We start from the raw sequence: 25,334 nt of genomic DNA, 5'->3' as shown, positions 1-25,334 counted from the left end.
TTTGTATTGGGTTTATTGTACTTCAGGTGAGATTAGTTTCCAAATGTTTGTCCTGCAACATGTGTATTTGTTTAAAACTAACCTTTTTCTGGTGTAAATAAGACACATTTTGTGACATGTAACTGTGTGTTTCAGACTGCGCAACAAATTATATCATTCTCATACAAAATCGCAAAGCAATATGTAACACCTTAAGTAAGCGGTTTATCATGCGATGTAATATGATTTATCAATTGCAAATCACGTGCTGCAAAAAAAATTCTCTATTCTCACCTCTAACTCTGAGATCTGTGCTGCAAACCGCTTCACCAGCGAAGTTTGAGGCATGACAACGAATTTCTCCACTGTCTTTGGGTACACATTGTGGGATAACAAGCCAACAGTGCCCGGAGTTCGGTTCCAATTTCCACTGCAAATAAAATAGTAGATAATCAGATTTTAATCTTCACTATCAAATATTACTGTTACACAATTTATGAAAATCATTTTCGTTGCATTGGAAGCTACGGTTTGCTACAATAACAAACCTTAAATCTCGGGTCATCGGTGATATCTCTATCTCCTTTATACCAACGAACTTCCAACTGATCACCGTCGATCGTACAATCCATTTTTACCGCACTGCCTTCGATGACGTAGGCAGGCTGTAACGGTTCAATGACTCGAGGCGGGTCAACTGTGACCAAAATATAAAAGTTGTTAAATCGTTTAACTACTACATCACAAAAAAAACGAAATGAAATGAAAGAAAAGGTCTTACCCCAAGTGGAAAGTGAAGATGAAGTAAGAGCAACAGAGGTAAAAGATGAAGTGAAAAAAATGAATGAAGCATTCCTGGCGTTTTCTTGATGCAGATACCTACTACTGTACTTCATTTGTACAACTACCTATTACTGAATCTAATTTTACACATAACCTTAAGCGATGTAACTTAGAATAACAAAAACTGTAAGCTACAAAACTACATTCAGTTCGAATTCAAACTTTGCTATATTAAACCTTTTTCTCGTCATAATCACTACTAAAAGACCTGTTTGGTGCCTAAGGTGCCTTTATCACTTTTGCTGGCTAAATTCTACAAAACACTTGCATGAACACGGGTGAGTTTGAGAAAAGAAAATAAAGAATAAAGATGACGCATAAAGTTTGGTGATACGCGTTACAAGACTCGCGCCGATTTTATTGTTAAATACATTATGTGTGTTAGCTTGCTTGTTTGTTTACCTTCCAATTACGTTTCGTAAAAGTATTTTGGTATTTACCAGCTAAGCCGCGAATACGTTAACGTGACAGTTATATGACAACACAAAAGCATGCAACAGGATTATAAAGAAGCAGGATTTTAATATCAACCCCTTTTGGAAACAAGACTTATCTTCTTGCACAATCTTATTGAGTTAACAGGACTAAATCGAGGCAGCATTACAGAAATATGCCTTGATGCCTGTCCTTGATACGACACGTGATCAATGGTTGTAGATGTTACTGTGACGTTATTGAGACTAGGCCTAGGTGCTATGGTGACGTCATTAGCGTTACGCGACTCACTGTCAAGACGCAAGGTGGCGCTGCACGTCACTTGGCCCTGTGAGTTGCTGGCTGTGACAGCGTAAGACCCTTCGTCCTCTGGGTAAGCCTCAGTCACTTCGAGTTGATAAATTCCGTTGTACTCGGAGATTTTGAAGTAGCGGGAAGGTTTGATGCGTTTGCCATCGCGAGACCAAGTCACTTTAGGATCTGTACAAACGAAGATCGTGGATTAAATTAAGTCTGTTTTAAACGAAGATTGAAGCTGAACATATGTTTTCAAAAAAGATAGAGAGTGGTTTTAAATACTTGAAAACTCATTATTTAAATCGCACTAATCGAACATAATTAAATTGAATAAGCTTAATAAAATAAAAAATAGTTTCAGTGTTTTAAAATTTTTATACAGTTTGGTTCAAACTAAAAAAAAACGCTGTTGTAAGTGATACATTTCAAGAGAACTTATCATAATCCAGTAAACATTTTCAAGATCAAAAGCTCACGAGTAGCAACTTTACAAATTTATTTTAGCTTACTTGTGCCGCCGATCTTGCATTGAAATCTTGCACTCTGTCCTTCTCTGGTGATAAAGTCTTGCATTGGTTCCACGATGGTTGGTGAAACAACATCTGGTGTGTCAGGAACTTTCATTTGCTCTTTGCCTATGTAGAAATTTCACCGCAATCAATATTTGCCGATTTTACAGCCTTTGTTCAGAGACAGATTTAGTACGATAAGGTTTGCTCTTATAGGAAGTTAAAAGTAGTTTTCAGACTAGCTTGCAATCTTTTTCAACAGGAACTTGTTTTAAATGGGTAAACATGCATTGCTTTCATACCTATACTTCTGTTAAGTGTCGCCCACTTTAAACCCTCAAATAAATTGTACCCGATCTTTCATGGCTTGTATTGCAATATCAAAAGGTATAGAAAACAGTGTTCCTATTATGAAGCTTTTAACTATGAATAACAGGATGGATTTCTGGTTTATTAGAAATTGTGATTTATCTTACTGTCAACTTGAAGAGTAGCGCTGGTTCGGAACGTTCCCACTTCGTTCTTAGCCTCACAAACGTATTCGCCAGAATCAGAAGGTTCGGCTTCCACCACGACTAGCGTGTATTGATCTTCGTCATGCAAAAGCTTGTACTTGAAGCCTAGTGGAGTATCAAAACGCAGAGTTAAACAATGACCGTGTTGTATCTTGGTGATGTTGTTGACACATTTCGCATGTCCGGACAAGCCGTATATTTACAGTTATCTAATTGAGGAGCGCAAACTTTGTTTTACGACTGTGCCACCGCTATTACGTGGTATTGGATGATAAGCGCCACCACTTACGCTAAATGTGACTGTTAGGAGAGTAATATACGACTTTTACCAGTTCTACTACACGTCGTATTTTTGTTCCACAGTCGCTTTCTCTTTATTCCTTACTGTGCATTGGAACAATAAATTCAGGTCTTACAAACAAACAGCAAACGATTTTATTTGGGTCGTTTGCATTGACAAATGCCTCTAAACTAACAGGAGCAATGAAAATAAGCAAAAACCGGGTTATGAATAACCAAACTATAAAACAAAAGCGGTTAGATTGATGTATTCTAAGTAATTTTTTTCACAAAAGTCTTGGTTTTAAAATTGACTGTGGACCAACTGGACTGACAAACAACATAAAGTTGTATGAAATATAAAATGTACAACGACTTACTGGGAGCAATAGATACACCTTCCTTGTACCAAGTTATCACAGGTATAGGTCGTCCAGAGCAACGAACTGTAAACTTGGCTGCCTCGCCAGCAATGACAATGCAGTTACGCAACTCTTGCACGAACTTAGGTGCTTCTGGTGCTAAAACAGGAATTTGGTCGTTAAGTTTTCATTGTATTAAATATTGAGCTGCTAATATACGTTTATTTTGTATAACTTACGTTGTACGTAGAGATAAGTGGTGGCGCGTTGCTTGCCGGTTTGGAAAGTGTATTCGCCTGCGTCATCAAATCTTACGTCATCAACGACAAGGCGGTGGGTTAAATCGTCCACTTCATACTTCAATCTGGTTTCAAGTTAAAAATCTTATAATGCAGTGCAAAAAATGGAAAAGTCCAAATATTTTATTCCACAAACGTGAACTACAATAACACCAGTCCACTTATGAAGTCAACTGCCAGGAATACATAATTTGCAATGCACCATGCTATGTTTAACAAAAACCTGGAAAGCTATTGCACCAATATTTAACAAAATCTGGAAAGGTTGAGCAGTAATAACAAACTTATATTACATCAGCCGTTAAAAGTAAACTAGTTAGTTGCCTTGTGCCGTGAAATTGAATACCTTAGTATCAATAGCCTTGTTACTGCTGGTAAAACCTTACACAGAACAGATAATAGTCAAAACTACATCGTTGCATCGGAAAAATACCTTAAATCCTGTCCCTTTAAGTTACTGCTATGCGGGATACCAAACAAGCTGTAAGCAGTCAAATAAGACAAGACCTTCTACTACCACAATTGAATCATAAAAGTTTCCCCAAGCCGCCGCGACAGGTCGGTTGTTTGCTGATTCCCGCCGAGCTTTGAGCAGAGCGCGTAACATGTGTTGACAGTATGTTATTGGTCGGCGCAATCACTCACGCCGCGTATTTGCGTAGAGGAGACTCGACAAACATGAGGATTACTCTTCTTACAGAGTCACTAGCAGTGTGCGACGGAAAGTTGTCTTTTTGTTATCGACAAAATTTGGACACCACAGCCGGACAGAGATAACATTTGGTCTACAACTTTGATTTTTTGGGTAAATTTTAACGGACGTAAGTACGCTGGTTGTTAGTGAACGTTTAGATCAAACACACCCCAAAAGGCTGGGATTCTTTCTCAGATTGGATTCGCGTTAGAGGAAAGTAGAACACGTTAGAGGAAAGTAGAAAGTTCCAATATTGAAGTTAAAAATCGCAATTTTCTTTACGTCTATTTGGACCGTTATTTTCATCATTACCATATATATATAGGTTCAAATAGTGTTACAAATCCCTTGTTCGTCAAGTTTAGTCTTACTAATGTGTCGGGGGTTATTGTGTGGTAAATTACCGTTTGGTGAGCTTCATGTCCAGTTGAATTCCGTTTTTGAACCACTGTGCTTTTACGTTTGGCTTGTTGACTTGAAACTCAAGAGTTGCTCGTTTGTTTTCAACAACCTCAACATTCTTCACCGATTTAGTGATGTCCACAGTCACAACTGCAAAGCACAATCGAAAAGTCTTATAAAATACTAGAAAACAACAAACCGGGTGTTTTCATAAATGCTGCTATTTGAAACTTTTCTCATTACGAATGTACGTACATCGCTGCCCACAAGCTAACACGTCACTAAAATTAATCACTTTTACTGTCGGTTACAGTGTGTTAATAACAACAAACAGCACAGCGTAGATATAAAATCACAGTCCTCTGAGAAGTGGCTATTTACCACTGTAAAACATTGTTTTTTTTTTATGATGAATAAAGCCACTATAGTCGAGCATATAGGCTATACTTCAATGCGCCACTTAAAGTTTCTTTCCAATGCATATACTGTGCATTTAAATGATAAAATCTGTGTTACAAACCTTCAACGTATAGCGTAGTGGATGATTTTTGACTTCCAGCCACAAATGTGTAAAGTCCGGCATCCTCAGCAGTAAGGTCCTTAACCTTAAGTGAGTGAACAGTTTCGTGGATTTTCGACTCGTACTTCACAGAATGTTCTCGGCTCGAGTCAATTCTTTGGCCATCCTTGGTCCAGTATGTATTTATGTTGGTCGAGTCCAGAGCACATTCCAAGACAACTGCCTCACTTGAAGTTGCTTGTACTGTTTTGGGCAGTGATTTCACAATGGCAACGACTGAAAGGTGGTAATACGAAAATGTTGTTAAGTTTAAAAATGAGAGTGTATGAAATTCGGACCCTTCAACAGGCAAAATGTTCTTTGACGATCACCGTTTATTTAATAAATAACTAATAAGTTTAGAAATGCTTTTTTTTATCTGCAACAAAACTTACGAACTGAAAAATTTGCATTGAACAAAAAAAAATATCAGTCATATCATACTCCAAACGTTACGGCATAGCTATTATCAAACAGTGGATTGTAGGTATTTGTGTAGCCGTTTGTATAATTAACAACAAGAAAATTTAGCATTTTAATTCGCATTTAGTTACTTAAACAAAACCGAAATTTTTAGTAGGCTAATTGGTTTTAAATCGATGTATTTATAAGCAATAAGTGTACAATATGAGGTATAGTGTACTCAATACAACTTTTTTGCTCGAAGTGCACAAGCACATACCTTGAACGTCAAGTCGTGCTGTACATTTATCCTTTCCAGCTACGAACGAATATTCGGCAGTGTCATCAGATGAACACGATCGAACAGTTAGGCGATGAACTCGTCCATCTACACTTAGTGTAACGTTCTCACCCGACTGCAAAGCAATTTGTAACTGCATGATGAAATGCCGTTTAAACATTTTCTAGTCAAAAATTCAATCGACGATGCGAAGTGTATAGACTTTATAAAGATGTATTAGGGCTTGGCGCTCATTTAAACAAATTTGACACATCTAAAGTTGAGTAAGTAACGTTTTTAGCGTTTTAACTGAAAGTTGTTGTTTTTTTACTAAACAGTGCGTTTAAAAATCACTTAAAAAGATAATACAGATGTCACTTTTTAGAACATCAGGAAATCAAAATTTTAACACAGAAACTTCGGTGACTTCAACTTAAATTTATTGGCCCCAAAATTGTTTTTTTGCGAAAAGGGATGCTAGGAAACAGTTGCCTTTGATTAAATTCATGGCTGAGTTCGTTATAATACCTGTAGTGGTTCTCCATTTCTGAACCAGTTACATAGAGAAGCTGGTACATCATCGTGAGATACAACACACTCAAATGTGGCGGTTTGCGTCTCCTTGACCACCGTGTCACTCATGCGTGAAGTCACGTGTACCTCCTCAACTGTAACCTTAGTGGTTGAGGTCGACCGTCCGGCTTTGAACTGGTATGACCCGGTGTCAGTGGGACGAGCATTGTTTATTACCAGCTTGTGAAGTCGGTTTTGTTGAATGATCTAGTAGTTTGTAAATGTTAATTGAACTGATTTGTTTCTTTGTGAATGTTTTTGTTTTTACTTTTTGCGTGGTTTGCTTTTTTTATTTTTCAAATATTTGGAGATAACATTCAGCATCTCAAAGAAATAGCTAGCTAAAGTAATATCTACATACTATTTTCGTAAATTATTTCCTGAAGCTATGTTTTGTAATACCAGGATATGCTTTTTGCTACAGCACCCTTTACGTTTGTAGTTAAAATAGCTTAAATATGTGATTAAGTAGGCATTTTAAAGTCGTGTTTAAACTTGCAAGATTCTACTAGCAAAAATTTTTGATCGACCTAAAAAACATTCCTAGCAAAAATTTCATCCTGTTTTTCCACAGACATTGTCCCTAACAACTATAAAAAAGTTTTTTTTTTCGATCTGCCTGGCCTTTGTTATTAACCTGTACTCGTTCGTCTTCCTGCAGTGGCACACCGTCCTTCAACCAAACCCCCTTTGCGTTGTCGTTATTGACTTCAGACGTGAGTTCGACCGTTCGTCTTTCCATCGCACGAACCTCGGTCAGTTTGCGAATGATTTCCACAACTGGGTACAAAAAATAAAGACCCGTTGTGGTTGTGTGCTTTTAACAAAACTACATGTGCATTTATGTACAGCGTGTGGTATAGTACAAAAATATAAGTTTTCATCAATCTAAACAGTTCATTTTAGTCACATTATGCTGAATTAGTGGTGTATTTTACAGTACTATTTTAACTTTTGGTTAAATGTTCAGGTGTTTGAAAGAGCTATCGTTTTGAACGTGCAATATTAGGTCGTGCATACAAGTGTACGACATTTTAGATCAATTCGGAGCAATGCAAAATCCCAAAACTACATACAGTGCAACTGCGGTTAGTTAGGTGTTAGTGTGCAAAGCTACAGTCATCTCACTCTACAAGGGTTAGTTAAAGCGCATTTCATCGCCAAACCAACAACAAAAACAGTGTGCAAGTGTTAATCTCTCGCGGGTGTTTATTTGCAAAAAATAAAACACGCCGGGTGCGGGCAGCAACAAGTCAATATAGAGCATTCAAAACACCAAAAAACAACAACAGCATTCACGCATTATCAGCCCATTCACCTTCGATATAAAGCCGTGAGCTGGTTTTAGCCGAACCGGCAAGGCAACTGTAAACCGCCTCGTCGTTTTTGCTGATCTCCAGCACTATAAGGGTGTGTACATTGCCCTGGGCCTCGATCTGATATTTGACATCGTCCGACCGCAAGGTGACGCCGTTGCGCTGCCACATGACGCCCGTGACGTCATCGTTGGCGATCTCAACGCTGAATATGGCGTCGGAACCTTCGGCGACGGTCATGTTGCGAAGGCCCTTGGCGAACTTGACAGCTGGAAAAAGAATAGAAAATTAGTCATGATGAAATATTATGGCACTTTAGTGTCTGTATGTGAATACCCTTATCAAGTAAATATGAACATGCAGCTGTAAAGTACAAACGTTTCAAGTGCAATGCCAGATAAATTAACAAGTGAAAAGGTGTTTTTGCTAGAAATCAGATTTTAAAAATTAACAGAAAGGACAACATATTCACCTTTGACTTCCAATTTAGCAGTAGTCGAGGCGCTTCCGAACTTGAAAGCATACGTGGCAGCTTCTTGTTTGCTCACGTTGCTGATGACCAACTTGTGGATGCGACCTTCCGCCGAGCTTTCGTATTTTTGTGTGTAAGCGGCTTCGATTGCTTTTCCGTTTTTAAGCCATTTTCCTTGTACCCCTTCATGGGCAACCTCGCATTCTAGGACCGCTGTTTCGGTTTCCAAAACCGATTGGTCGACGAGAGGCTTGGTGATTTGAGCACCTGAGAATAAAGTTGAAAGGTTATTGGAGGGAAAACAGTGTTGGTGTTCTGTTGCTACCATACCAGCTTTTTAAATATAATCCTACATGTCACCTTTCATAACTACAACCGAATTTTAAAGTATTGAGCATTAGATTTGAGATTTTGCAATCATATGTGGCCAAAGGCGCCGCCAGGACAGACACAGGGGGTTAAACACATACAACCCACCTTGAACGGAGATCTGGGCACTGCAGGATTTGCTACCGGCTCTGAATTCATACGTTCCCTGATCTTCAACAGATAGAGATCGTATGGAGACAATGTGTCTAGCGCCATCAGTCGACAAAGAGCAGTTTGCTGATTCCTGTGACCAAGAGATAATAATGGTAAATCATAGGTAAATAGCACAAAATATCAAAAGTTTTTGCTTTACATTTTAATATAATCAAAACACGCTTTTATTTTAACATTAAATTGTAGATTAAACTCGTACCTTTAAACGTTGTCCGTTTTTGAACCATACACCTTTAACACCACCGCGAGATAGTGTCACGGTCAACTCAACAGCCGCTGTTTCCGCTTCACTGACGTCGCGTAACGCCTCAGCGATTTCCACACTCGCGACTTCCAACGAGGCCTCAGTGGTTTCGTCACTGCCAGTGACGTAACAGTACGATCCTTTGTCGTCACTAGTGGCTTGATGAACCACAAGGCGTTGTACTTTGCCGTCGACTTGGATTGTGCGTTTACCGTCCGATTTGATCTCCTGTCCGTTGTGCAGCCATTTGCCGTTGCTGTAGTTAGCCTGGTTGACTTTGCACTCGAAAGTAGCGTCGTTGGACTCGACGGTGTTCACGTTTTTGACACCATCGGCAATGTTGACCACTTTTGAAAGAAATAAGGGATATGATTATCAAGCCTTGATGGAATTTAAATGAGGTAACCAATTTATAAACATTTGTTCAAAATAAGAGGACAAACTATTAAACACAGACAAATCCAGTTAATCGCATAGCCATTTTGCCAAACTTATTTATGTGGTTAACCGAACCATGTGATTAAGCAGATTATTTTCTTAACAAAGGATAGCTTATCGCTTCACAATTCAGATGCAATTAAACGAGCTATGCGATTGACCAGTATGCAATTAACGGGACTCGCAACGTTCAGTTAGTTTACCTTTGACTTGTAGGTTGGCAGTGGCTTCACTTCCTCCGACACTGAAAGTGTAAGTTCCTGAGTCTTCGTGACTTGCACTTTCGATAATCAGAATGTGTTTGTTGCGGTCTGACGTCGCGATGATTCTAAAATCACAAAAGTGCAGATTTTAAAATAAGCGTTATAGCATACAAGTTGCGTTCAAGCTTACGTAAAACCTATTTTGAAACCTTTAGAAACGTTTTATGTCGCAACATTTGCCGTGGGTTACTTAACGAGACAGTTTAAGGAAATCGTTTGAACAAAGTAACTGGCTAAAGTTCGGCACATTACAAAAGTTCATTTTAGGTCACCCACCTTTTGGAGCTTGCTACGGGCGAACCGTTGTGAGTCCAAGTACCGGAAGCGTTGTCACGTGACACCTTGACCTCAAAGGTCGCTACGTCACCAGCGAACACAACTTGATCTTTTGGTTGCTTCAAAATTTCAACAGTCATTGCTGAAAAGAATAAGACATTAAAATATTTGAAACGATAAGTGGAGCAATCGTAGACACTAATTGCAAATTAAACAATATTTGAGAGCATACATTTAATGGCGATCAAAAAGTTGTATTTTTTAGTTTTACAATATACATTGAGGCGTACCTTCAACGTTTAAGCGAGCTTTGGTGGTTGATCCGCTAAACACGTATTCATAAACTCCTTCATCTCCCTTCCTCACGTCGGTAACTGTCAAAGTTCTTTTGTTGGCGGCTTCTCCCATTGAAAACTTGGCGCTTGTCTGCAAATGGAAACGCATTTTAGTGAAAAAAATTTCAAAGTTGCGCCCCATTAATGCCATTAGAAGGGTTGTGGGCAATTTACAAGAGGTTGTTTTAAAATTAAAACGACAGATAGTTACCTCGATTTCGTGCCCGTCTTTGAGCCATACCCCTGACACGTCTTGATGTGAAACAACGACCGTAAAATAGCAAGGTGTTCCCTCTCGGGCAGTTTCATCTTTCAAACCGGACAGGATTTTCTTTGGCACAGCTGAAAGCGCAAAAAAATAAATTAGAAATTTGATAAAACTGTTAAGTTGATCAGAAACGAAGACCATCGCAACGATTTAGGATGAAAAAGATAACAGAATAAAAGAGAACTCTGAGAGGTTTGTCATAAGTGAATCATGGTACGCCAGGCCTTTTGAAGGTGTTATACCAAATTAAGCCGGTCTCCCAAGCATTACCACGTATGTTTTTTCATTCAGGAAAGACTTAATTGCGTTTTATACCTTCAACAGATAGTTGAGCTGTTGAGCGCATCTCTTCGCCTTGTTCTGTCATTACGACACAAGAGAAGCTTCCAGAATCAGATAGCGCAATTGAGCTGACACGCAAGAAACGACCAGAACCGTCTGACTGTGTTTGGTATTTTTCGCCGTCGTGCAACGCGCGCTCGGTGGCGCCAGACTCACTGCGGAAGTACCACTGCACTTGGGACTTCGGGTCAGAAAGTGAACACTCGAAAATAGCTGATTTGTCGTTCTCGTGTGCTGTGATGTCGTGGAGTTCTTCGGTGAAGCACAAAGCCTCTTTGGTTTCTGCGAGTGTTGATGAGAAATATAAGGAGTTGAAGAAAAAGAAGAAAATGAGATAAAAGATGTAGTAGGTTTTAGAGTAGAATTAATGCCCGAAATGTAAAGAAAATTATAACAGAAGAATTCGGAAAAACAACTTTAAAACCGAAGGCTTGGAAAAAGCGCCAACGTTTATTCTTTAAAGGCCTGCCTTTTTAACGTCAATGTAAATGTTTACCCAAAAAGGCAAGGAGTAATGCCCTTAACGTGTGTAAGTTTGTTTCTTACCTTGTACTAGAAGGAATCCTTGACTACCAGCTTGTCCGGCAATGTTGCTAATTCGCACAGAGATAGATCCCGAATCATCAGTCGTTGTGTTGCGAATGATTAGTTCACACACTTTGTCTTCAGGATAAAACCAGCTGACTCGGTCAGATTCCTCAAGTCTGATCTCGTTCCTGTACCAGCTGATTTCGGGCTCGGGTTTGGCGTGAAATCGCACCCGGAAAGATGCGTCCGATCCCCGCTGAACAGTCAGATTGTGAACTCGTTCTATCACCACAGGGGCTTCGGTGTCAGCCGGAAGGTCAACCTGTTGTTGAATAACGTTAATATTGTGAATAGTTGATAAGTGGTATTCATATGAGTGGATGTGTTGATCATGCAGTGGTAAGTGGGGTGTGGAGTCTCATTTATTATGCTGTATTTCTGACTCTTTGTGTGTACATGCACGAAATATACGTGACTGAAGTGCACATACATGGGCCATGAAAATCTAGCTAAATAATAAACCTTATTATTGCGCACAATTCTATCACTTATTTTTGTTATGTTATTGTAAGCAAACATTCTTGCTTTTCCATTTACTTAACTGTGAAACTGAATTGTTTGAAATTCATTTTTACTTTTGGAAAAATTTCAAACAGTAAACAAAAAAAGTAACTAAAATATAAAGACCTCTTGCCAATAATGTCACACAAGCTCTCATAACAAAGAGATTACGTTGTTCCCTTAATATCTGTAGTGCAGCAAAGCTAATTTGAAAAACCTTAAAAAATGAGTGCGCCATGCTTTGACAGTGTGATCAGACATGCCGTGTACATGATGTTGTGGACAGGGTGATTTGCGTGGTTTCAAAACCTGGTCTATTATAAACGGGGCCGGTAGAGACTCTCGGGGTCGCCTTAAGAAGGGAAGTTTAGGTGATTCGGGCTCAGGTGGTTTCTCCCAATGAGAAAGTTCGTCTTTTGTTTTACGAATGAAGGACTCGTACTGACGATCGCGTTTCGAACTCTACGAAACGTTGTTGAGTTGTGGACGTTGTTTAGAGTAAAAATAATTGTGTACTTTGTCGTAATGGAGAAATTTGACACACGTTCGGGGAAAATTAAAAAAAATACATGGACAAGATTTGTTTAACCAATTAGCCTATACACAATAATTACTCACGCATTGATATAACGTTAGGAAAATTATAAACAAAAAACGAGTTTGATAAAATAAAACTGCTTTACATATACGTCGCGGGAGGCTATAGTCCATTCTAGCCATTTTATCTATGTTATTGGAACTAATGGAACCTTTTTCTTGTCCGCCTCGAGCTTATTAAGCATTCGCTCTTCTTCCGAGAGTTCGGAAAATTTCGACTGCAGTTCTTCGTGTCGTTCAACCTTATTCAATTTCTTGATTCCGGCGATTGGCTTTTCCACCTCACGAAGAGTGATCATCTGTTTGCCTTTCTCCTCTGCAACAAAACAGAAAATCCATTTAAAAGATTTTGTCACAATTCTAATCGATACCTTTGAATTCCTCGCAATATAAAAATCGTTTGAAACTACGGGAGAAGTTTTTTGAACGTTTTTGCAGACAGTACACACTGTTTTAACCCGTAAGGTCTCATCAGTGCAGCAGCTGGTGGCATTGACCGTACGAGCTAATGTGGCCACTTTATGGTACTTCAGTTCGTTAGGAGAAAAAGGCTGAAAAGCTATACCTCACAAAATCTTTTTGCTGCAATTTTTTGTTTTAGGTTTTGTTTCAAAAACGTTGCAGCGAACTATAGAAATCACATACCTCGGACTTGTTCTTCAACATTTCTATTGATGCGGTATTGCTTTAGGGTGTTGGTGTCGAGAGAAGTCTTCACATCGGTTTTGCCCTTAGGTATTTGAGCCTTGTGCAAAACAGAGCGCATGTCCTCAGCCTGGCAAACCTCGATGGCTACTGTGATTTCGGTTTTGCCTTCAATGTTTTCAGCCTCCATCCGCACTGTACCGTGGTCGTACCCGCGAACTGTGGCAATCTCGAAGTAATGAATTCCATCGGACCAGATACGGAATCTGCGAAAAATACAAAGTTGTTATTGAATAGCTTTGACATTCCTGTTTTTATTGCAAAATAATAATAGTACTTGCTTTTCTGCTTAATCATACATAGTCAAAGATGGAATTGTAATTTAATTTCTATTAATTTGTTCTCATCTTGATATAAAACGCCTTTGATACTTAAAAATGGCCGTTTTAACACAGTAAAATACAAATATCTGTCGTTGATTTTATTTTTACTTTTTTGATATTCTTTTATTAGCTCCCCATTTATATAGAACGATTGAATGTGACCGTAAAATGATATTCGCCTTTCTCGCTAAAAACGACACGCATACATTTTTGCCTTCGCAAAGATTCATATCAATATTTTAGTTGTCTAGAACTTTTTCGTATTGATACAAAGAAATTGAAGACTTGCCGTTTGCTTGGTCGGATTGAAGTTTCGTTCAGATACCATGTGACCTTAGGTAGTGGAGAACCGAGGACGCGTGCACGGAACCTGGCAGGTTCACCTTCCTGGACTCGAAGTGCGTCAGGAGCCAGGACGATTTTAGGAGCCGATCTAACTTCAGTGTCGTCAACTTCAGGGTGATCGTGAGCAAGTGAAAGCTGAAAAATATCACATAAAATTTCATATTTTTGGAAATCGAACTGTTCAAATTATTGTTTATTGTAAATAGTCCAAACTTATAAATAAGCTATTGCATAATGTATAAACGAATATTGCTCTTCCAGCAGTTTTATCATAAAATTGACGTTTCGAAACCTATTTTTCCACGTTTACCCCTTGGTATATTTGGAAGTTAAATTAAGTTTTTCTGGGTTTCTTTAACGCAGTAGTCTCATGGGGGTAAATTTAAGTTGAAATATTTTATTGCTATAAGCTTCATGGTTGTACAGAATTATGATTTTTATGGTAGGTATCCTACCGCTTGTCTGTGTTTTTCTGTAGTGTTTATCTTCTCAAGTTTTCCAGTATCAGGAAGTTGGGTTCCTACGACAAGACCCTTTTCCTCTTTCACGATGAGAGTACACGAGCTTTGGACCTGACCGTGCGAGTTGGTACATCTGCAGCTCACCACACCTGTTGCACGAAAATGGAAATTTTTAGCACCACAGTTGCTTATAACTCAGGAATTTTTATTCAAAATGATTTGATCATTCAGAATTGTCAATGGATATGTTCTATTTACTGCAGCTGTGTAATATAGAAAACGGATGCAAATTTATACATTTATGTGGTGATAGGCATGCTTTTTAATAAATATATGGATGGTATTATGCTTATCTGTCTACAAAACAATACTTAACTGTTTCTGTTTTATTTTGAGTAACAAAACAGCGCATTTTATCCGTATTTGTAACCGTATTTTGACCTAACATAGATTTTGGGAAACTAAACAGGCTATTTAACCCCATAATTTATAATAAACGCGAGTTAAAACACTTCATGTTATCCAATATTGAACTTACCCGTATCTCGTGGGTAGACGGCGCTGATATCGAGGGCAGCATAACCGAACTCAAATGTTGTCATAATCCGGTTGGCGTACTCGAGCGGTTTTCCATCTAGAAGCCACTCCACCTGCGATTGTTCAAAGTGACACTCTTTACATGACAGGCTGGAGCTGGCCCAGCAAGTTTATTTTGACGCCCAAATTAACTGTCCTTGGGACTCCCTAGCATAGTGTCTGACTGATGCTCCATTGGTGGAAGCAATTTTGAACCGTTTTATAAGCAGTTTTGTTTTGGTAAGGAATTTTTAACGAAGGATCTTGATTGTGAGAGACCGCTGTGATGATTGTATGGAATTGGATTTGATTTTATCTAATTGTAAGTTCGTAGCGTAAAACCACTATTATTTTCAGGTAATGATCTTTTTAAACAAACGTATTTGTGCAGAAAATACACGAGAGTAAATCTTACTTGAGATAAAGATAACGTACGTGCCGTATGGACAGAGAAAAATCACAAACATTGTCGAAAAATGTCTAAAACAAATTTGTCTTGCCCACTAGAATCGACAATATGTAAAATTAGTTGACAACATTAAACAGATATGTACCTTCATCGTTGGGTCGCCGATTGGAACAATATGACATTCGAAGTGTGCAGCTCCCAAGATCTTTTGCTTCACTGAGACCAACTTCTTCTTAATGCGTGGTTTCTGCATTTTGCTGGAGTCGTACAAGTCACTCTCGTCAAAGTTTTCCAACTAAAAACAAAGTCCTTGTTACCCTAATTCCGCAAATGCACCAGAAAACGGATTGTCGTCTATTGTATAATATTACATGTATTTAGGGTTTAGACTTTGATGCAAACTGTTCAAACCAATAAACTTGTATTTTCATAAGGTGTATTGGTTGTTAATGACATGATACTTTTTGTTAATGACATGATAAGTCCAGAATTTGAACCCCTTAACTGCACTGTTTGCTTCAAATCTTAAGTTTGTTTTAACCGTTTTTCAAACAGTTTTCCCCAACCTTTTGTAGGTCGCGTCTTATTTTTGCCCCAGATTATCCATTCGCAGTAAATGAAAACGTTTAAAATGTATCAGTAATGGTTTACAAAATATTTCTGCATGTCGTGTGGTGGACTCACAAAATTGTTTTCAGGGACTCACGGTTGATATACAACGTTTTATACAAACCTTTCTCAGGTCAACGCGTTCAGGTGAAGGCTCCACTGGCAGTCTTTTCTTCGCTGCTTTAGGGATGTACAAGCGTTTTTCTTGTTCAGGTGCACTGTCCAGTCTTTCCACATTTACTTTACATCTTGTCAAGTCTCTGCCGGTTTTGTTAACGGCAGTTGCAGTATACCAGGCATCATGAAGTCCTTTGCTAGCTTGCTCAATGGTCAGCAGGCCGTGACCGTCAACGCCTTCGATCCTGTGACGTCACAATGTGAATAAATTTAAAAAATGTTTTTATTTATTTTTTACTGAAATTGATGGATTTTTCTTACAAATCTAACTTTTGTGAGATTAAATTTGAAACTGATACTAATTTTATAACTATACATACTAAGAAGTATTAAGTAACTATGACAACCTGGCATAGCCTATATGGTGCGGATCTAAGCCTAAAGCAAGTGGTGGAAATGTAGGCAGTCGTAACAGTACAAGGCATCACTGTGTATGTTACCTCATGTCAGGGTGTTTGTCGGGGATCAGTAGGACATTGTCTTTCAGCCATACAATATCAGGTGTTGGACGCCCAACAGCAAACACCTCGAGACGGACCATGTCACCCTCCTTCACCGATACACTCTGTGGTTTTTCGAGAATTCGGGGTCGTTCCAAACCTTCTTGTGCTGTTGAAATTGTAGTTGTTTGGTTATGTAATTGTAAACTTCAGTGAAATAAGTTTACCGTGGGATAAAGTGTATGTTTTGGAATTACTGGGCCAAAATACAAACGTGTTTTTTTTTCAAGGCAGCTTAAATTGTCTTGGGGTGAAAACATATTAAACACGCTACAATATTTAGGGCTGTCATAAATGGAATATAAGAACTAAACTATAAGTGGTTCTTGAGAGAAAATTTACATCTCCGGGAACGAAAAGTAACAATTTAATACTATTTTGTTTGTTTCTGTAAGTTTTAGAATTGACCAACACTACATTAATCCCTAAACCATGAAATTTAGTTTGAGTGATCAACCAATGTTTTGACACATAACAGGGAAATAATGGTAAATTTAGGGTTGGCTTTACAACAGAAAAGGATTTGCTTACGGATGACGGTAAGAGACATTGTGCTGATGGCCTTTCCAGCGGCGCTCTTCGCTATCACCGTGTATTCTCCGCTGTCTTCAGGTCGTGCTGGTGAAATGATGAGAGAACGAACGCCGTCTTCCTTTACCACAATACGATGGCTGAAATCCTCGTATACTTGGGAACCTGGAAAAATAGTTTGTAGGCTTAAAACTAAGTTGCCAGGCGTGGTAATGGTAAGGCATACAGTTTTACACTGCGGTTGCAAATGCATATAAATTCAATGACCAATACATCGGTATAGGGAAAGCACAGCATCAAATACAGCTGTTACGATACATCCCAGTACAACTAGCACTCAGTGCCTTCAAAAGCCCCTCAAGTGTTAGACAAACAAACACTTAAAGTAACTTGCCTTTGGAGTACACACACACGTAAATATGTACATCGGCCTTTAACCAAGGTGCAGAGGCAATGCTTTGGGATTCATTGTCATTTGGAACTGTTGTGTGAGAAATGCCATTGGACTTGGGTAAAGGCTTATTTGTGGCCTCTTTGTGTGTTGTCATAGGGAGTTTGTTCTTATGTAAACGCTTATCTTTCATGTAGTTTCGAAGGTCACCAAGGCTGTTTATGCCAGTTAAATGAACAGGAGCCTGTGTGGGTTTGGGTAGAACAGGTTCAGGACTAACTGTGGTCTTTAGGCACGTTCCGATACCAAGACTAGTTTTCAATACTGGGTTCTGACTTAAACGGTCTCTAATCAATGTTGGATTCATTGTAGTGATTCTTTCTGTCGCACGTTGAATCAAATCAATCTTTATCGGGTGGTCAAGCGGACCCGAAAAGGTTGACGGTGTTTCAGGGGCTGTCGGTACACGATCATCGCTTGAAAATGATCTTCTATACCCAGAATCGGAATCAGTGCTTGTTACTTGGTCTTCATGTACTTCTTTAAACGGTATAGGCGGCAATACAGCTTTAGAATCGCTTTCCAGTGACCAGCATGGGATATCTCTATCATTTTTAGTTGCATGTAGTATCTCGTTCATAAAGCTTCCAAATTTTGCACCGGGCTTTCTTCTCATAGGCCCGTGCGAGCGTAAGTGCTTTGGCGACGGCGGACCACTCACGATTTCGGGAATTCCCCGACGTAAATTGACGCTGGTCAGCTTTTGGTGTTCGACCGCGACCTCGGGCTGGTGGCTCCGCGACATATCGCTACTTCAGTGTACACAAACGCGGGATTTATTGCCTTCTGACTCGGAAGCCTGCATGGAGGCCCTTCAGTGTAACACTATGTTGGGTCTGGACTTGCCCGGCCTTAAATCATACTTGTTATGGGCGCCTCGTGTGTGTAGGGTAACAAGCTGTGACTGGTAACAAACATAGTATTAACCTGGTTTACAAGGCAGTTGGTAACTACACTGGTAATCCGAAGGATGCTTGGGCCGCTGCTGAACAACAAACACTGTAAAACCATTCGGAACCCGATTTTTGGCTTGACTACAACTGCCTGAAAACTGTTTCTGTATCGAGAAAGTTATATTGTACACCCAGTGTGCAATTTGCAAACTAAAACACCTATCCTTTCGCAGTGCTCGATAGTTAAGTACCGTCTTAGATACTGCTCTAGAACCGCAAATCGTGTAAAGCGGAACTGTGCTTTCTAATTGTATCACTTTTTTGCCCTTAAACTTCGTTGCTTACAAGACTTTGTTATTGTAAACACATCAGCGCTTGTGTTAATCACAATCGAACCCAAAGCCTCAAACTGACAAGCACTGGCATGTGTTGTAACAAGCTACCGCACAACAAGCTGTAAAACTACTTTCACCCAAAACGCGCACTCCCAAAGACGATTCACGGGTCTGTTCGAAAAACAATGTCGAGTTATGGCACTCGAAACATAGCGAGTGCGGGCAAAAACGCTCGGCGCCCTCACAGAAGATGAAGGGCCACTCGCAAGGTTTGGGGCATTGTCGTTTTGGCTATTAGTGTAATAATGGCGCCGAGTTTTTAAACAAGTTCAAAAGACGCAACAGGAATAAAGCGCATTGTTGTTTGATTGCGTTGCAATTCGGGCCAACTAACAGCGGGATTGCTTTATTTTCTTGCTTTGCTGATTACGAACGATGACTTATGGCTGCTGGATGACAACTACGCTGATTTTGTGTCGCATTATAATGTGGGCTTATTGATTATCGTTTTTGAACAAGCAAAAGATAAGGGGATAATGACCACTAGTTACACATTACACACTAATGGGTTTTGTGCCCTTGACAGCAGCATAATGTGTTTCATTTTACGCTTCTTCTTGTGAACAAACGTTACATTCGGCGCCCAGCCATGTACTCTAAATTTGATACTTAGCGAGTATTATGTAAGTTTGGTAAAGGCTATCGCCAACGTACGTATATGTTCAAAAAAAACCTTAACATGTAGTAAATGCTATGTACATTCTTTGTTATAGCAGTTTAAATGATTTGTGCCACTAATGCGGTATTTTACTGCAAAAAGCGATAAATTTGTGCATACAATATGCTGCTGTACAAACAGTGGCAAAATTTTATTGGGGCGTACATTATTAGGTTGTAAAGTTTTACAGTCATGATGTAGACCGCATAAAAGTTTACAAACTGTGCGCATGTTGTCGTTTGCCACTGAAGCAGCATTAACAACTTTTATGACCCAGTTTTACGCAGGAATAGTCTTATTCGACATTGTTGTTAGTCCCAAATAATCAATACAATTATTTCCACTTACTTGATTGTGATTCCGTCTCACTTTCAACGGACATCCTATTAACGCCACAATTATCTTCCAAACAGATATAATATTTCACCCTTTGGGCCCGGTGTATTCACAACTGTTTTGTTGGCACTTCGGGGCCTTAAATCCGTCGCAAAATTATCCCCAATCAAGTGGCAATTGAGCCTGAGCGCGCGTAAGGCCTTCTTTGGCGGTCGCGTAAAAAGACAATAGCATATGCGGCCTGTTGTTGTCATGTTTTGCTGGACGATACGAGCACAGAACGGTGTGCCATTGTCAAGCGCTGACCCGCAAACAATACCACCAGCCTATACAACCTGTTATTACGTTCCTCTTACGCTGATACTCTGTACACTTGATATGACGGGCTGAATATATTTATTACCTTTCTTACGACTAAACTCTCGTATTATTTTGACACTGGTGGAATCAAAACTAAAACATCAGCGCTTATGGCAGAGGGATCTGACCTCGGGACGCTTGGCAACTACAATCGCATATCTCGACGAGAGGTTCGCAAACAATGCGACCGTGAGACAAAAGAACACGCGGCAAGTGAAAGCCGAGATTCAAACGCTCGAAACATAAGCCGCATTTCTTTCGCGATGCTTGATATAACCGCAAACTTCTCGTTATGATGGGTGCGTGCTTCTCTAGGAAGGCCGCAAAGCAGGGAAAAGTTATGGGAACCCTGCACCGGCAAGGGCACATAAGATCGCAACACCGACCATGAGGGTCTTTTGGCTTAAACCACGTTTGTCAGCTGTTGGCACTTGTCAGATGTTTTGCACTGACGGATAGAAAAGTCGTGCGGGTATATAGGGTAAAATTAAACTGGTTTTATTATACTTGCGGTGGCTGTAAGGTTTTTGAAATGTGAGAGCTGTAGTTGTAAATCCTATTTGACATTAAAAAAAAAATTTTTTCAGAAGATATCGTACGGCCACTAATTATTGCACCCAGGAACTAACACCTCGCCTTACCACAAAACCCACATCAGGAAACCTAAGTTTGGTGTCGAAAAACGCCTACGACAGGTATTTTACACGCGTACCGGGGCCCAAATAGCTTACAATGCTTGGCAATGTGTGTAGTACAAGCGGCATAGCAAATCGTACATTGTCACGCTGGCGCTATCATAAGCTCGAGAAACAAAGGAACCGGAAAATATGACACTACCTATTAAGGCGGTGCCAGCGATCGTGTACTGAGGTTCTATGACCCTAAAAAGACATTCTGAGGACCAACAAGGTACGGGCGGTGTAAAAATATCACCTGTGTTTGATGTGTGTGTTGGGGTGTTGTTGTTTTGGTGTATGTCGACGAAAGTCAACGCGGGCACCAAAATGCCATGACCCGGCTGGCGGGTAAAAAGTCATAAGGAGACGCTGTGGGTATAGTAAAGGCAATCGAACTACATTTGACCGGTTTAAGGGATAGAGCCTTTCCTTTCGTTTAAAGATTTTGAACGCCTTTGGGTACTACTTGTAAATGGTTCGACATTGGAAATACATAACAGGATTGGGCCTTATGTTGCCATTTTATGACAAAAACCCTGATGGCTGGGCGCTGTGTTGCATGCGACCTACCGTTTTTGTAGAAAGTCACATCAGGGAAAGGCCTTCCAGTCACTTTGCAGTCAATGCGAGTCGCTTGGCCTTCGTTGCACTCGCAGTTTTCTGGTTTCTTCAAGAACTTTGGCCTGAAATAAAATATATGTATGTATACATTACATTGTTAAAGCCACGTATGTTTTTTGTGACCTTGTTTAACAAATTAAAAGTTCCCAGGAACAAAATTAATAATCAAGCAACCCGGTTTAAATTACTAAAAAGTTTTATAGGTACATAGACATTTTCGTGAATGTTAGATCAAAATGGCTTTAGTAGATAATTAAATAGTTGAATAAGTGCTTAAATTTGAAGTGTCTTATAACATGTCTTGTAACCGATATTTTACACCAACTATATATACCAGTAATGTGTAAAATTGCATAACTTAAAAACACCTTAATTTGAAATTCCGTAATATTGTACATTTAAGACAAAGCTATAAACCTTCATATAAACCATACAAAAGAATACCTCCAGACATTTCTATTTTACACCACATTACATACTTGAAGTATTTCTCGATGTCTAGTTGGTCGAGCTCGTCCAGACGCTTGGATGGGGAAGCGCCACGAATCGGGGATGTCGAAATTTCGCGAAGTCGTTTCGATGGACTTGAACTGGTCTTGCGCAAATCTCCGGGGGATTTACCGCCCGGTGACGTCATACCGCGTCTGCGGTCGCCACGCCCCCTGAGTTGAAAGTTTGATTTAAAAAGCTACACTTTACATTGAAGGGTATTATAAAAAAGGTATGAGATAATTTATATAGTTTTTGCTGCATAATTTGTTAGGTTAATTCATGCCGTTTAATTTATTTTTTAAGTTTTTCAAAATGGAATTTCAGAATATGTAATTACTTTATTCTGCCAATTTAGAATGGCTAAAATCGAAACCGTTTTGTACTTTACACAGGAGGATAAGTTGTTAAAACTATTCTAAAATAATTCGTGTCAAAAGTTTAATATTAGTTATTAACCAAGTATCTATTCTTAAGATATTTATGTCAAAAGATGCGCAATTCTAATATTTTTTTCACATTCCTATTAGACACCTTGAAGCAGATGTCCCTCTTCCTCGCGGTGGCAAGTAAGCTTGTGCCGTTGGTGTTCCGGTAGATTGTCGGTCTTCATCGGCCGACTGTCGGTCGATAGCGTCCTGCTCCTGGAAGCGCTGGTAATGTTCTGTAACAAGCAAGACAAGTTATACATTCGGAACAAAGCAAGACATTATATCACATCACAGTTTACATTTTAAAGAGAAATGACAAAAAAAATAGAAACCAATACTTGGCAAATATGAATAGTAATCTTTATCACCTCATCTCAAAAGCGGGTAACAAAATTGTAAATACATCGGACACTCAAGTAAATTTACTGCTTACGTTATCGATTTCTTGAAACTATAAAACTAATTTGCTTGCTTTCAATTGGGAAATGACTCACCTTCAGATACAAGCATGACAGATCCACTAATGAAACCAAACTGGTTAGTTGCGGTGATCGTATATTCGCCGACGTCTTCAGGGAAAACCATAGTGATCATCAGGCAGTATAAGTCTGTAATAAATAGATCAAGGCTCAATAAAAGTAAGTGCAAAAATTCCTATAACCCCCAACACCTGTTTTTGATTATTGTACAACCTTTTTGTATGCGTATTGAATTCAAAAAATACATAAGCCCGTTCGTGTTCAATTCGTTTCTTATGGTATAAGGACAATTTAAGTGGGGGTATTTTTTGAACTTTTTTTGGACAATCCAATTTCTTTGACCTGGCCCAAATTTAACAAACAAACAGACTAATAAGGACGCTTCGATACGCCTAAAGCCTTCTACCGACAATACAGAATAACAAATTGTATTTTCTTACGTCTTTCTGTATCTTCGATAACTTTGAAGCGATGGCTGGTTTGCAGCAAGGCGCCATTTTTGGCCCAAGTGACCTGTGGAGAGGGAACGCCAGCGATCACGCACTCAAGTCTGACCGCTGACCCTTCTTCCATCTTCATCATACTAGCCGGCGTCTTAACAAATCGCGGTGGCTGACCGTTGGCGTACGCCGTAGCTCCCTCTTGCGGTGCGCGTTTTTCTGGTGATTTGCCGGATGGTGTCGATGTCTCTTCAGCTACGGGGGAAAGCATAGTCGCCCCGGCGTAGGAAAGGTCTTGGCCGTCCATAGCGTGCTGGGCGGGCTTAGTTAACTCAGTATCTGTTAATTCAGCTTCTGATACACCGGAGACGAAATCAAGTTCAGCTTCGGTACTGTTAAATAGAAAATATAAACGTGTTATGAGTTGAAAGCGTTCAATGGTGTAGAAAGAAAAACAGTTGCTACCTTTCAAATCCATCGTAATCGGTCATTGACAATTCAGTTTCAGATGCAGATAAGTTCCTTTCCAGTTTGCCAGCTTTGGGAGTTTGTTCAACTGGCTTTACCTAATTGAAAAAGAGCATAGATAAAGTCGGCAACTTTTTTATGTACGTAGTTTTAACGTTAACAGAGGCAAGCTATTCACAAAACCAAGAGGAAAGGTTTAAAGATATTGTCTATGGGTAACGTTAGGGAAAATGGTTTTGTTACAATTTAACACATAGAAGCTCATAAACTAAGTGCAATGGTAGAAATGTCTTACTTTCAGAAAGCAAGAGCACGAAGTGGTTCCTTGTTCATTGGTGGCGGAACATGTAAAGCGACCTGCGTCATCAGCAAATGCTTCACGGATGAGCAAGCACGACACTTGTCCATTGTATGTGATTTCAAAATCGTGAGAACTCTCGATCACCGATCCTATACGACAAACAGAAATGGTTAAAAAACGTAATAGGAATGTTTATGTCGAGTAACTGGTTGTATGTCGTTTGTTATTTTTACCTTCTCTGTACCAAGCTACATGTGGAACGGGATTTCCCATCACTTCGCATTGCAATATAGTCATTTCGCCGTCTGTTACTTCCATGTCCTGCATTCCGGTTTTTATGAATGGAGGGTAGGTGGCAACACCCTGGGAAAAAATCAGTCATCGTACTAACTCGCATTTTGAGTGAAAATTTAAAATTACCGCATAACTGAACTGCTTTATTTTATCAATTACCAATAAAAACTTTTGAATGGCTTAAAAATCAATTAAAGTGATTATGACGCGTTGAGCGCATTTGAGCTTAGCACCTATACAAGTGTCTAACCAATCACTCAGTATGTACCTCTTCAGTTTCAGTGGTTTGTGCTACTGTTTCTAAAGTCTGTTCAGCGTCATGCGAAGTGACAGCGGTGCTTGTGACCTGGTGACGTAACATGCAATGTGATCACGTGACAAGCAAAAATGAAAAAATCTTGAAATGAAGTAAATGAATATTTTCAATAGAAGCCCACCCAAGAAAAAGCAAGTGGATGTATAAAATTTCCAATCAGGTCAACGGTTTTGTACAAAAATGTCTTATTTTGCTGCAAAAAGTGTGCTATAGTTCAATTTAAACAAAGAAAAGGGTGGGTTAATTTGTAACGGGGTGACTTTAGACGACACTGTAGAGAATTTAGGTGTATTTATTTGTTCATACGAATTAAACATAGCCTTTTGATTGGGTCCTATATTTCTAATAAATGCCAATCTTTAAGTATAACTATCACAGTGGCTGTAAACAAACGTCATCACTCTAATGTCGCACAGCACGCTTATATCAGTCTGCGATCCCAGCTTTGCCATTCGGTAAATGAATGAACGCAACAGCT

The 25,334-nt window shown here is 39.4% G+C and overlaps 1 protein-coding gene across 2 annotated transcripts in view; it reads right to left on the bottom strand.

Annotated features, from left to right (window-relative positions):
• LOC145204195 (titin-like) overlaps window positions 1–25,334 on the bottom strand; it is a 140,069-nt gene that overhangs the window by 110,301 nt on the left and 4,434 nt on the right. Inside the window, exons 9-48 of one of the 2 annotated variants that reach the window (XM_080076657.1) lie at window positions 24,809–24,886; window positions 24,480–24,609; window positions 24,241–24,395; window positions 23,943–24,043; window positions 23,478–23,869; window positions 23,053–23,166; window positions 22,662–22,791; window positions 22,118–22,300; window positions 21,588–21,700; window positions 17,248–17,412; window positions 16,657–16,825; window positions 16,164–16,401; window positions 15,576–15,725; window positions 14,984–15,095; window positions 14,440–14,594; window positions 13,929–14,119; window positions 13,257–13,522; window positions 12,764–12,927; window positions 11,472–11,775; window positions 10,899–11,207; window positions 10,527–10,657; window positions 10,271–10,406; window positions 9,981–10,122; window positions 9,645–9,769; window positions 8,959–9,350; window positions 8,694–8,829; window positions 8,217–8,483; window positions 7,747–8,013; window positions 7,066–7,208; window positions 6,384–6,635; window positions 5,856–5,991; window positions 5,135–5,410; window positions 4,617–4,764; window positions 3,459–3,583; window positions 3,238–3,378; window positions 2,540–2,683; window positions 2,064–2,189; window positions 1,549–1,737; window positions 528–676; window positions 274–409 (exon numbers count right to left, since the gene is read on the bottom strand). In XM_080076657.1, coding sequence (XP_079932783.1) covers window positions 274–409; window positions 528–676; window positions 1,549–1,737; window positions 2,064–2,189; window positions 2,540–2,683; window positions 3,238–3,378; window positions 3,459–3,583; window positions 4,617–4,764; window positions 5,135–5,410; window positions 5,856–5,991; window positions 6,384–6,635; window positions 7,066–7,208; window positions 7,747–8,013; window positions 8,217–8,483; window positions 8,694–8,829; window positions 8,959–9,350; window positions 9,645–9,769; window positions 9,981–10,122; window positions 10,271–10,406; window positions 10,527–10,657; window positions 10,899–11,207; window positions 11,472–11,775; window positions 12,764–12,927; window positions 13,257–13,522; window positions 13,929–14,119; window positions 14,440–14,594; window positions 14,984–15,095; window positions 15,576–15,725; window positions 16,164–16,401; window positions 16,657–16,825; window positions 17,248–17,412; window positions 21,588–21,700; window positions 22,118–22,300; window positions 22,662–22,791; window positions 23,053–23,166; window positions 23,478–23,869; window positions 23,943–24,043; window positions 24,241–24,395; window positions 24,480–24,609; window positions 24,809–24,886 — 7,180 coding nt within the window. The remainder of the gene's footprint in view (window positions 1–273; window positions 410–527; window positions 677–1,548; window positions 1,738–2,063; window positions 2,190–2,539; window positions 2,684–3,237; window positions 3,379–3,458; window positions 3,584–4,616; window positions 4,765–5,134; window positions 5,411–5,855; window positions 5,992–6,383; window positions 6,636–7,065; window positions 7,209–7,746; window positions 8,014–8,216; window positions 8,484–8,693; window positions 8,830–8,958; window positions 9,351–9,644; window positions 9,770–9,980; window positions 10,123–10,270; window positions 10,407–10,526; window positions 10,658–10,898; window positions 11,208–11,471; window positions 11,776–12,763; window positions 12,928–13,256; window positions 13,523–13,928; window positions 14,120–14,439; window positions 14,595–14,983; window positions 15,096–15,575; window positions 15,726–16,163; window positions 16,402–16,656; window positions 16,826–17,247; window positions 17,413–21,587; window positions 21,701–22,117; window positions 22,301–22,661; window positions 22,792–23,052; window positions 23,167–23,477; window positions 23,870–23,942; window positions 24,044–24,240; window positions 24,396–24,479; window positions 24,610–24,808; window positions 24,887–25,334) is intronic. The other variant, XM_080076658.1, reaches the window with a different exon arrangement.

The sequence above is a fragment of the Phallusia mammillata genome, chromosome 8 (assembly GCF_965637545.1).
Source record: "Phallusia mammillata chromosome 8, kaPhaMamm4.hap1.1, whole genome shotgun sequence".
NCBI classification, from domain to species: domain Eukaryota; kingdom Metazoa; phylum Chordata; class Ascidiacea; order Phlebobranchia; family Ascidiidae; genus Phallusia; species Phallusia mammillata.
Note: the sequence above shows the minus strand (reverse complement) of the source record. Positions and strands in the feature narration are given on the sequence as shown.